The 13075-nt window shown below is 35.4% G+C and overlaps 1 protein-coding gene across 3 annotated transcripts in view; it reads right to left on the reverse strand.

Annotated features, from left to right (window-relative positions):
• The window catches only part of LOC108647333 (mucin-2-like), a 70381-nt gene that overhangs the window by 22424 nt on the left and 34882 nt on the right, over nucleotides 1-13075 (reverse strand). For all 3 annotated transcript variants that reach the window (XM_031900597.1, XM_031900598.1, XM_031900599.1), the window contains exons 32-45: nucleotides 12882-13056; nucleotides 12148-12398; nucleotides 10876-11059; nucleotides 10380-10623; nucleotides 9459-9637; nucleotides 8601-8670; nucleotides 6893-6999; nucleotides 6372-6403; nucleotides 6083-6260; nucleotides 5864-5968; nucleotides 5055-5095; nucleotides 3951-4070; nucleotides 1388-1486; nucleotides 22-138 (exon numbers count right to left, since the gene is read on the reverse strand). In XM_031900597.1, coding sequence (XP_031756457.1) covers nucleotides 22-138; nucleotides 1388-1486; nucleotides 3951-4070; nucleotides 5055-5095; nucleotides 5864-5968; nucleotides 6083-6260; nucleotides 6372-6403; nucleotides 6893-6999; nucleotides 8601-8670; nucleotides 9459-9637; nucleotides 10380-10623; nucleotides 10876-11059; nucleotides 12148-12398; nucleotides 12882-13056 — 1902 coding nt within the window. The remainder of the gene's footprint in view (nucleotides 1-21; nucleotides 139-1387; nucleotides 1487-3950; nucleotides 4071-5054; nucleotides 5096-5863; nucleotides 5969-6082; nucleotides 6261-6371; nucleotides 6404-6892; nucleotides 7000-8600; nucleotides 8671-9458; nucleotides 9638-10379; nucleotides 10624-10875; nucleotides 11060-12147; nucleotides 12399-12881; nucleotides 13057-13075) is intronic.

The raw sequence follows: 13075 nt of genomic DNA on the forward strand, positions 1-13075 counted from the left end.
TGCTGGGAGAACAAACTGTACCTTTTTACAATCTGCTGCATTTATTGAACAGGATTCCTTTGTTGTTTCCACTTGATAATTAGATGTACATGTATAGATGGTACATGCCTCATTGTCTGGGGTATAGGACTCTCCAGGCTGGAATGTTAATGAAGAGATAAATGTCAATTGAAAGTTGAGAACTAATTTAAAGGGCCAGTTCACCTTTGCAAACCTTGTTTTGTAAATTGTACTTGAAAATATTAATCTTTTTTCATTATATAATTTTTTTTTATATAGTTTTTCTAAAAAGTTAGTTCAAAATGAGCTAAAAAGTTAGTTCAAAATGATAAATGTATTAATGAACTGGTCAACAAAAAAAGCTTTAGTCCCTACTGAATATGAATTTACATTAGCAAATAATTACATCCATTAAAAATGTTTCATCATTATACTTGGAAAAATTGCTTAGAATTATATTTGTATTAGGCTTAAATTTTTATTTTTTTTTCTACTTTAAAGAAGAACTAGAATAAGTAATAAGTAAAGTAGGGCAGAAATTATGAATATTTTGTATTGGGTTTCTGTACCAGCCCAAGGCACACACAGCCCTTTAGTAGGGAAGATCTGTGCCCCCAAAGATGCCCCAGTAGCCCCCCATCTTCTTTTCTGCTTATTCCCTGCACATGCTCTGTGCTGCTGTCACTTACTGAGCTTAGGGGCCGACTCACAATATACTGTATATATACAATATATATGTCACAGTATAAGACTGATTAGTAATTTATTCAGATTCATTTTACATGGTAGCCCTGAAACCAATGCAAATTGAATCAGAATTGAATAATCAGCCCTGTAACATCAGCTTCTATTACAGGCAAACCTAATTTTTTTTTTTTTTTGCTTGATAATTTGCTACGACCCCTCAACTTAGCATCTCTACAGCTGCCCTGAGCATGTGAGTGTTGCACACTTTTCAAGATGGAGATCTCCTGTTACAACTGTAAAGACTTTGATAATTGCTGCTACTGAGATGCTGGAACTTTAGGCTGGTGCAGTAAGTTCGGTATATAAAATATGACATTTTTAGCCATATTTATGTTCAGGGTTTAGTTCTTCTTTAAATGCAGAATTTTAGAAAAATGGAATATAAGTATAAAATAAAAAATAAGTATAAGTAAGTATATGTATAAAATAAAAAATGTCATTACTTATGGTTTGCTGTTTGAAAATAAGTTATGTAAAGGTGACCCACCCTGTTTAATTATTGAGAATTATTATAGAATATCATAGTTTAGTGCATGTTTAAACGCTGCTGAAGACTACCGGCACTGTTCCTTATGCATTGCAACTGATGTATTTATTCAATAGAAACCTCATTCTTAAGAAACAAAATTTTTCGAATTACCTTTAGGGTTATAGTGGAATTATCACTTTTTTTCACTATGCATTTTGTCTGTATACATGATCCACAGCATTTTCCATCAGCTTGTTGGTATTCATATCCCTGCAAGACAAAAATTAACCTTGAGAAACGCATCTTGTAGGATGTAAATGAAAGGTACAGTGCTATAACTATGCGTCTATGAATCCCAGTGCAAAAGAGTGGCCTTGACCTCCACTCCAAGGATAAGCGAAGACCATTAAGTTAAACAGATCGAATACACTACTAAAATGTGATTTTAGAGCTTAAGACATTAAAACTCACCCATGTTCTATTCATTCCTATGGAATTTTTAGTAGCGTATTTATCAGTGATTGAAAGTTAGAACTCACTATTTGATAATATATACACTTCTAAATATCCCATAAGAATGAATTGAACGTGAGTGAGTTTTTATGCATTAAGTAGTAATGGGCAAAATAATTCAGTAGGAATGGATTCGCAGCGAATTTCCTCGTTTCGCAAGTGGCAGATTCATTGCAAAATGATTTCGGAACAAAAACATTTCATGTCAAATATCTGCCGTTCTGTGAATCTTTTGCAAGATTCTCAAACTTTCCGGCAAAGCGAAACGGGACAGATTCGCTCATCCCTAGTATTAAGCTCTAAACTCACATTTTTATAAATCTGCCCCTAAAAGTCATTGTAAAAGAAACATCAAGTAAATCTCAGGTAGAATCATTCCTTGTTTTTGTTTAAATGAATCTAGTAAAGCTATTCTGGCTAGGTGAAGTGATAATCTTGTTTTGGCATATTCAGCTAACTCTACAATTCTATTCTCTTTTATTAAATCTTCCATGGATTTTACAGAGATTCTGTCACAAGAAAACATTTTATCAGTTAATAGTGCTGCTCCTACAGAATCCTACACTGGTATCTGCTTTTCAATTTATATTTCATTTTAAAATTTCCCAAGTGCCCTAAGCCATGTGACATGTGCTCTGATAAACTTCACTCACTTTTTACTGCTGCGCTGCTGGTTGAAGTAATGTCACCCCTCCTCACTTTCCCCTCCAGCAGCAAACAAAACAATGGACAAGATAACAGCTCTCCCTGACACCTTTTCTAAAGGATTTAGCTTCCTGTCACTCCTGTTATTTTCTATGCTGTCATCACTGCACTGCTTTGGGCTATTAGCACTGCAGGTAGAGAACCCATATCATGGAAGAATATGCCTCCCATTCACTTTATGATGATAGCACACTTAAAGATTTGTTGCCCACAGGAAAACTGTGCTACACACGGGCAACAAATATCATTATGCACATGTAAATAATGGTGACAGTGACTTTCTGGAACAATGACTTCAGATACTAGATATATTATACAGCAAGAGACAAACTTTAGCTACTGCATGATTTTTATGGTATACTTTTTATTTCTACATTACACTGTTTACATAGCAAATCATTCACTCATTTAAAATTGTATTTTTGAACCAACAAATTTATTTTTAGTTGTAATATCGGTGTGTAGACAGCAACCACAGTGCATTGTGCCTGAGTCTGAGCTTTCTGAAGGAGCCAGTGCTACACATTAGAACTGCTTTCCGGTATCCTATTGTTTCTCCTACTCCCATGAAAGCAGAGGAGTCCCAAACTGGACTTGCATTTATTACTATTGAGTGCTATTCTGATATCTACTGGGAGCTGCTATCTTGCTACCTTCCTATTGTTCTGCTGATTGGCTTCTGGGAGGGGGGTATATCACTCCAACTTGCAGCTCAGCAGTAAAGTGTGACTGAAGTTTATCAAAGCACAGGTCACATGATTGGGGCACCCTGGGAAATGAAGAATATGGCTAGCCCCATGTGAAATTTCAAAATTAAATATAAAAAAATATATTTGTGTTTTTAAAACACGGATTTCTATGCAGGATTCTGCTGGGGAAGCTCTATTAACTGATGCGTTGTGGAAAACATGTTTTCTCGTGATAGTACGTACATTAGTAGTAAGAATTTATTTGCATTGCTAAAAATGTTCCATATATATGAAAATAGCACCCAAGCAGGAATAAAAAGAAACAAGTCAAGAAATAACATTGGGGCACATTTACTAATCCACGAATGGACCGAAAGCGTCTGAACGCGTTTTTTCATAATGATCGGTATTTTTGCGACTTTTTCCCCCGCCGTCGAGACTTTTTCGTATGTCCCGCGATTTTTTCGCCGGCGTTGCGACTTTATCGTATATTTTCCGCTACTTTTTCGCCGCCGCCGTGGATTAGTAAATGTGCCCCATTGAGTAACAATAGCTTATCTGAAAGCATTTCCATTATGAAATACTGTCTCTGGAACAGGATCAGGCACACTGACTTGAGACAGTTGCCTACACATCAACCTTTCAGCTAAAAAAATATTTGAAATTCATATCCCTGTGAAACATGCAGTTAAGATCTGTTAGACAAGATTATACACAGAGAGAGGATATCAAACATCACTTTCACACTGCAAGGGCAGGAAATATACAGTATTCTATTGCAATATGATTGTGGGGAATAATAGACAACCGGCAAGTGAAGAACTTACCTCATCACAGTCTTTATTGCATTGGATTGCACTGCAGATAACCTTGTTTAGAGAGGTGCTGATATCCTTTTCAGCTGTGCACTGACAATTATCACAGGATCTTGTGAAAAAGTCCCCAGGCTGTAAAGATCAGAAACCAGTATACTTAAAATACATTATTCAACTGAATTATTAACTGGGGTTTGTCATATCTTAAATATATGTATGTATATTTTCATTTACTGTACATAGCACTACTTATGTACACTACACAGCAGAAAAATAAATTAATATAACAAACAGGGGGTCACTACAATAAAAAAAAAACAAATAAATACAAATTACAGTTAGATTAAATATTAAGATATTAGGGTTGATTCACTAAAGTGCGATAACGCTTATTGCATGCTTTTTTGCATTAAAATTGACATGAAAAAACATGCGATTCGCTATAGTATTATTGCATGCGATAAGTCGCATATCGCGTGCGTTAAATAACGCGCAACCACATGCGTTAATTTTACCGCATTGCGTTAATTGTCACACAGAAATAATACTAACGCATGATTCACAAACACTTGGATGCGCTAAATATTGCATTAGTCTGTGCGAAAATTAACACCTACTTGGGGCAGGCGGTAATTATAGAAAAGTACAGTTCATGAGCTTTTGGCAACACAATATGGACTTTGCAGTATTATTTATTCAAGTCTGTGTTGGCCCTAGAGTGATGCAGCCGCCAGTTTGCAGGGAAATGGGCATTTTCAGAAAAGTAGTTTTACAAACGTAATGGTGTGTATGGCTAATATGGCGCATGCGATAAGTAGCGCACGTTAATTAGCACACACGAAAATAGTCTTCGCGACTTAACGCAAGCAGCATTGCGTTTGAATTAATGCAAATATACTTTTAGTGAATTGTGCGTTGAGATGCGAAAAATTAGACGTGATAAAATTTTTAACACACGCTATAAATAGCGCTCGTTTTATCACACTTTAGTGAATCAACCCTATTATATTGACATATTTAATTATACGAATAAGTGGCCTTTCCTAGTCACTAGGACCATCAGTTTACTTTTTACATTTCATGTTTCGTGGCACAGGCTGGTGATAATTTGCTCACCTGGTATACAGTATTATCCACAACACAGACGTTCATGGGTTCTGGAAGAAAATGAAAGTGTTATAGGGAGCTACACCGGGACCTCACCCATTCAAAAGAAAAGAAAAATGTTAGTACTTATACAGCCTTTTTCTCTATCTGAAAGTTTCACAAGATAAGGTTCTTCATTTATGGTCCCAGAGTGCTGACCCTGAGATTCAAGCCAGCATATCTGGAAACAAGTGTCACAAGCAAATGGCCCATGTGTTGGGCCTGATTATTAGCCTGATTGCCTGATATCTGTTGGAAAATTTGACAGGTTGGGGAATTTCAATATCCAGTCTAGTAAAGTCCATACTAAAATGCTGATAAGGTCTTCTTCAAACATATCACCATAGGCCCTCATATGATCCAATGTTGACCTACAGTAGGACCAAACTCTCTGTTCAACCCAATTTGGTGCGCCAAATGGGTGAATAAATCAGGCACACCATTTGTCTGTTTGGCAAAATCACTAAATGAATGTGTCTATCTATGTATGGCTAGCTTAAGTCCAACAATTTGCTTTCTACAACAACGACTAGACGCTTCAGAGCTTCTCAGTTTAATCTCTAACTCAGCACATTTTGTTACGCAACATGGATTCTTTCGTGGAAAATAAATACTTGCATGTATAAGTATGGTAAATGTAATCATACATTCTCCAGTTTATTCAAAAGGGAATATGCACTGGATTTAATGGTCATGTAATATTTCTAACAAAATGTTTTTTACTCTGTGTGTATGACATGACAATTGCCAATATTAATTCCTGCTGAAGAAACACTTACTGCAACTGAATGAAGGGCAGCAATCTCCTTCCATGACAGCCGAAACTGCTTGAAATCCAGGAGGACAGCTTTTTTCATTGTTAGAACATTTGCTAGGCATACACACTGTGTGGGGAAAGAGATTACATTTCAAATATGCGCAAAAATAGTCTATATCAATTATACACACTGCTAATTGTAGTTCTTATTTGTTTTCTACAATTTTAAATTGGGGCATACCGCATTTGTTCTCCTTGCAGCAGGGGTTGGTAAGGTTAAGCGCTTCCTCAAGAACAAAGCCATCCTTATCGCAGGTCTGAATTTCAGGTTCACTACATGGGAGCGGCTCACACTTGACAGAAAGAGGGGTCCTCTGACACTTGCAGACGTTGCAGCCACTGGTCCAGGAATCTCCAACCTGTCAGGTGAACACATATATCCGTATGAATTATATATATATATATATTTTTTTATTTTTATTTTTTTAATTTGTTTGTTAAAGTAGAATTAATTTAGACTTTTAACTCACATGCATAGGACTTCCACCAGGTCCATTGCAAACTGTAAAAGAAAACATTAAAAAAAATATATAGTTACAAAAGCTGTTATAAAAATGAGACATCCTGAATGAATAGAATAAGATTTACACTGGTTTTTATGCCCTTCTAATTTCTCTTTTTAAATATCAGTCTCAAAATTGAAATTATTAACAGGGTTCATACATAAAGCATAAAGAATCCCAGGATAACCACCCAGCAGTCTAGGGTTCTGCCCACTTTATACTGTAGTTACACCAAGGGTTATTGATCACCTCTACTGTAATATAAAGCTTACAAGGTATTTCTGTAAAAAAATGGCATTAAGTGCTGAATGTTTACCAATGGTAAGGGGATGGAATTGTGCAGATATCTGAACCTTCAAGAGTGGCTTATTAGAATGAGTTCTACAAATTCTACAATGAATAGTAATATCATTGGTTACCCTACTGAATAGAGAGGCTGGACTAAGATTATATATGAAAACATTTATTTAGCTGTCATTTCAACCTACCCTCACAATTGTCTGGAACACAGAAGCTGCTATAGGAGTTGAAGAGTGTGGTTCCACTGGGACAGTAGCAGCCTTCAGTCACATAATTGTCACCATTATTTATATCCCTTAAATGAATTAACAAGACATTATTTTCCTTTTTGCTTCCACATTTTATCATTGAGTCAACTAATACATAGGCAGGTTAACTGGAACCTTATAACACATGTATGATATGTGATAGGGATCTTAGAGTGTAAGCTCTACGGGGACAGCGAATAATGTAAAATCTCTGTAAAGTACTGAGTAAGTGTGTTGGTGCTATATAAAAATAATAATTATCAAATTGGTCTAATAAAATACTAAATAGGTATGTGTAATCTGCAGCTTTTAAAAAAACAGCTCATCTGATCACTTATAATAGTGTATTTATACCAATACTAGTCTTAACATAGAGCACACAAGGTATGTAGTCTGGTTCTGTTTCTACTGGGTCAGCATCAGCTTATATAAAAGGTAATTTTTTCACCTCTGAATTCTGTGTCACCTTATTGACTTAGAGACTTCGGAGGTCACACATTTTGGCATATATACTAAAGTTGCTGGACTACATTGCCACATGCGGTAATGTTAACGCATGCGTTAATTAGTGCGCAGAAAAGAATACTAACGCATGATTCACAAACACTTAGACGCACTAAATATCGCATTAGACTATGCGAAAATTAACACCTACTTGAGGCAGGCGGTAATTATAGAAAAGTACAGTTAATGAGCTTTTGGCAATAAAATATGGACTTAGCAGTGTTATTTATTCAAGCCTGTGTTGGCCCTAGAGTGATGTAGCCTCCAGTTTGCCGCATATAAATAGTAGCATATAAATAGTAGCATATAAATAGTAGCCACATATAAATAGTGCATATAAATAGTAGCATATAAATAATAGCCACAAATAAATAGTAGCATATAAATAGTAGCCACATATAAATAGTGCATATAAATATATAAATAGTAGCATATAAATAGTAGCCACATATAAATAGTGCATATAAATAGTAGCATATAAATAGTAGCCACATATAAATAGTGCATATAAATAGTAGCATATAAATAGTAGCCACATATAAATAGTAGCATATAAATATTTATATGCGGCTACTATTTATATGCTACTATTTATATGTGGCTACTATTTATATGCTACTATTTATACGCGGCGACTATTAGCGCACATAATAATAGGCGTTAATTAGTGCGCATGCAGTAAATGCCGCATGCAATATCGCGCGTAAATTAAGGCAAGTATGCTTCTAGTGAATCGTGCGTTAAGTGGCGAAAATTTAGACGAGATAAAATTTTTATCGCACGCTATAAATAGTGCACATTTTAAGGCACTTTAGTGAATCAGCCCTTATGGGGGGTACTGTAATAAAATACACTAAGTTTGCCCAGGAGCAGTAACCCATAGCAACCAATCAGCAGGTAGCATTTATTGGTCACCTGTTTTAAAGCAAACATTTTATTGGTTGATATGGGTTACTGCTCCTGGGCAATCTTAGTGCCTATATATGGGGGTAAAATGTTATTCATTTGATCAAATATTGTCATATATGCATTAAATGTAAGATATTAAGGCTATTCAAAGTAACCATGCTTTCCTAAACTATAGCTTAAAAAAATGCTGACATAATTTGCATCTTCTGCAAACAGTCTTAGGATGATAACTTACCTCTGATCACAAGTATCTGGATGCACTGGACCACAAGCATTGTAGACCATTCCATTAGGACAGTTGTATGCTGTGTGACAAAACAAACAACAGTTGTGCTGTGACTCAATATAGAATATCTGATACATCTATAAACCATATAGCAATTCTGACCCTTTGCCGTAAATATATTTATATTGTTTTAGATTTTAGTTTTTTGGGGTTCACCCCCACCCTTTGTGTTCCAGTTAGCAATAAATATTATTATTGTTGTATGGGTATGGTATTCATGATCCAGAAACCCATTATCCAGAAAGTTTTGAATTACGGAAAGGCCATCTCCCATAGACTCCATTATAAGCAAATAATTCTATTTTTTTTAAATGATTTTATTTTTCTCTGTAATAATAAAACAGTACCTGTACTTCATTCCAACTAAGATATAATTACCCCTTATTGGGGGCAGAACAGCCCTATTGGGTTTATTTAATGGTTAAATTATTCCCTTTTCTCTGTAATAATAAAACAGTACCTGTACTTGATCCCAACTAAGATATAATTACCCCTTATTGGGGGCAGAACAGCCCTATTGGGTTTATTTAATGGTTAAATGATTCCCTTTTCTCTGTAATAATAAAACAGTACCTGTACTTGATCCCAACTAAGATATAATTAATCCTTATCAGAGGCAAAACAATCCTATTGGGTTTATTCAATATTTAAATGATTTTTAGCAGATTTAAGGTATGGAGATCAAAATTACGAAAGGATCCCTTATCCGGAAAACCCCGGGTCCCAAGCATTCTGGATAACAGGTCCCATACTTGTACCTTCCTTTACACCTAAGATCTAGTCGCTTCCATCATAAAAATGACTTACGACAAAGGCCATTTGTTTTGTTCCTCCAGTTGACACAGACTCCATTGGAAATACACAGAGATGCATAAACTTCTAAACTGGCGCATTGCATTGATTCATTCCCAGCTCGACAGGAATCAAAAACACAACCCTCGTAGTAATGCTTTGGAGGGATTATTTCATGGCAATCAGCAAAGATCCTAATGAAAAATCAATAATATACAATTAGTGATTTATCAGCGTTCAAATTAAAAAAAAAATTCCCCCAATTTGTACTCAAACAACCAATATTCGAATTATAGTTTAAAAACTCCAATGTTCGATATTTATTAAGCACAAAAAAAAATACAAAAACTTGAAAATAAAACTTCAGCATCTAAAAGCTTGCAAGTTTATGTAGAAGTCAATGGGAGTTGTCCTAAGCAAAATCAAGCCATTTTTTCAATTTCAGTTTTTCAGTTTTTTTTTTAATTTGTAAATTCACAAATTCGAGATATTCATGTTTTTTATTCTGTCAAGTTTTTCATACTCGGAATTTTTAATACATAAACAGCCATTCAAGTTTTTTTTTTTAAATGTGAGTTTATTTGAAGTAGGAAAAAACTCTCAAACGTTAAAATTGATAAATAAGCCCTTTAGTGATGAAGATTTTTGCTTAGTAAATCATTCCTTAATAATACAGTGGGGCTCATTGACTAACTGTGGGCAAATCTGTCTAGCATAGTAACTCATGGCAACCAAGCAGCATTTTATATCTTTACTCTTTCTTCAGCTGGCTGAATATAGGTGCTGCCCAAATGCAAATATACCATCTTTTAGTAAATGAGCTAGATGTTTTCAAAAAAGATGCACTGTTCCATAATATATCAACAGTTATATATATATATATATATATAAAATATAGTTATTGCATCATTTCTGCAAAGAAGTAATTCTACTTACTCGCTTAAGATGACATTACAGATAAGGGAAGGTGGACAGGTTGGTGGCACTGGAGTAGTCCCATGTGTTGAACGTGTTGGTGACACTGGAGTTGACGTATATGGTGGAAGTGTTGGTTTTGTAAGGTTGCAGTATGGTTTCTCAGGCACATTCACCTTCCACTCATTAGCCATTTTACTACAGTCTTGCACAATCGCCCCATCTGGCAATCTGCATTCATCTGTGAGGTTGTTGGAGCACGTGCCTGGGTGGGACCAATTGAAATGCAGCCATTTATCATAATAAAAACAAATACAATGATGTGTTTGATAATCAAATGAAATCATCATTATAATGATGTCACAGCTTTATATTTTAAGAGAAATAATGGCACAAGATCTAATCTAAACTATTAAGGCTTTTCTATAAATCATAAATACATGAATGGATTATTCACCAAGATCTGGGGCATATTTTATAAACAAATACATGCAGACAAAAGATTTAAGCAGCTTACCACATTGGCCTTCTGTATTGTAACCAAACTTGCTGTACGGAAGTTTAATTAAAAAGATCATTCCACTAAATGAGATGTAGGCACCAATTTCAGGGATTTCCACAATCATGTTTATACCGGCACTGGTAACAGTAATGCCATTCGTAGTGAATCCTGGAGTTGTCCAGTCATTGTTGAATCTAATCTGTTGGCAAATGGCAGTTCTCAAAGTTAAACACAAATATACAGTATGTATATGGTTTCTATTGCTGATCAAAAAGAATCTAGAACAATATTCATTGGCCATTAATGAACAAAACCTTAATAACCAAAGTGCATGTAAGCAACAGCTTCAAGGTTATGAAATTCAAATTCCTAACAGTTTTGTTATTTTCAAAATCTAATATCTTTTATTCCTGTGGAATAGAATGAATTATGTCAAACTCTTACTGAAAGAAACAGATGGAGCAAACTTTATTGAAACATGCTTAACTTGGCACACACACTAGCATGACTTATTTACAATGGAGTATTGGAGGAATGGCATTCAGTACAGCTTTGTGCTAGATGCCAAAGGATACTTACTGGATCCCTAAACCCACAAAACCTTAAAAGATGATCTGCTATGTGCATATATGTTAAAATAACATATAATAATATAACAGTCAGGACTACTGTAAGGAAGTGAAATATATATTTTATTTACAATTGTTGGATAATGTTTACATAAGGTTGGGTAGGTAGCTTTATGTTTAACCAGACACTCTGTGGCTCCCATGAGGAGTGAGTATTTGGAGTTAGGACCCTGGGAAATTGTTTTAAGGAGTGTTAAGGAGTAGGTTAGTGGGCAACCCATGGGCTGTAGTAAGACAGCTTGGAGAAATGTGTGCACTGTATGCAGTGAAAATGGTGAGTAGGCCCCTAGATTGTTAATGGCACCCTGCTAGTGCATTTCCATACAACAGGGGCACTGGAGGCTTCTGGAAAGAAAGAGGGGACACTGTGTATATAGGAGAATGTGAGAGGATCCTCTGGAGAAATGTTCATTTTTTTTCTGTGATAACTTTGTTAGTTTGGAGAACATGGGGCTACCAATGCTTTGTTGTTATATATTGCCATCACTTTGGGAATCTGTTTACTAAAACTACCTTAGTTCACTGCATTTCTTTGTGGGAGATGCCTGCTACTTACAGTAAAGGCCAACAATAGTGGTAGTCCCGTTATACCTCCTTCAACAATATTGAGAAGTGAGAACATATTGAAAATTAAGCAATATTTATTAACAGCACCTACCCTGTTTGCCATCTTTCCTTGAAACAGCTGACGTGTCAGCAACACCTCATTGTTTTTATAGTATATAATAATAGACTGTGGACAGGACAATCCATCTGAAGCTGCACAAAAATAGTTATCGACTAAGACACGGAAGTTATCATATTTTGGTATGATTTGTTGCACAAGGACATAGGTGCAGTTATCTAGGAATGTGTAGTATATTCCATCAAAGGTGATATAATGAGGGTCTCCCCAGCCACTGCAGACACCTGTAAGAGACATATTCAAAAGGTAAGAATGACTAGAATGAGTAAAAGTATGTAAAGTATGTAAAGTATTTGAAATACCTTTACCCTTTATAGCAATATAGAATATAAGGGCCTTATTTTTAATGGTTATGTACTTCTGCAATCTCTGTCCACTTTGCTTTTGGGTATAGTTATTACACTTGAGACTAACTGCATACCCTACCATTGGCAAGTTAGGGCATCCTGTGTGGATGAGGGTAAAACTAACTTGTGTTTAGGAAAAAGGCACATGATGATTACGATAGCCGAGTCTATAATGCCTTTAAGAGCGGCTTAAATGATTTCTTGATGGACTTTGGTCCTTTTTCAAATCAATTTAACTATGTAACTATGTACATACATATATGTCAAAGACATACTTATCTTCATAATTACTGCTCCATACTATGATTTAACTTCTTACTTAAATCTAAGTTAGCCTGTTTCAGCATGTATTGCACTTACATTGACATTCATAATGGAAGCAGCAGCCATCTTCACTGTAGACTTTGATTGGAGGAAAACCATTAACACAGGTTAGCTCTTTCACTTCTGGGCATTTTACTGAGTTTAAAGTTACAATATTGTTTCCAAGACATGTGGCTGTTGTGCAGTTGTCAATTCGCCAGCTTTCATTAGGCTGTAACAGGAAAGTACTG

The sequence above is a fragment of the Xenopus tropicalis genome, chromosome 4 (assembly GCF_000004195.4).
Source record: "Xenopus tropicalis strain Nigerian chromosome 4, UCB_Xtro_10.0, whole genome shotgun sequence".
Lineage (NCBI taxonomy): Eukaryota > Metazoa > Chordata > Amphibia > Anura > Pipidae > Xenopus > Xenopus tropicalis.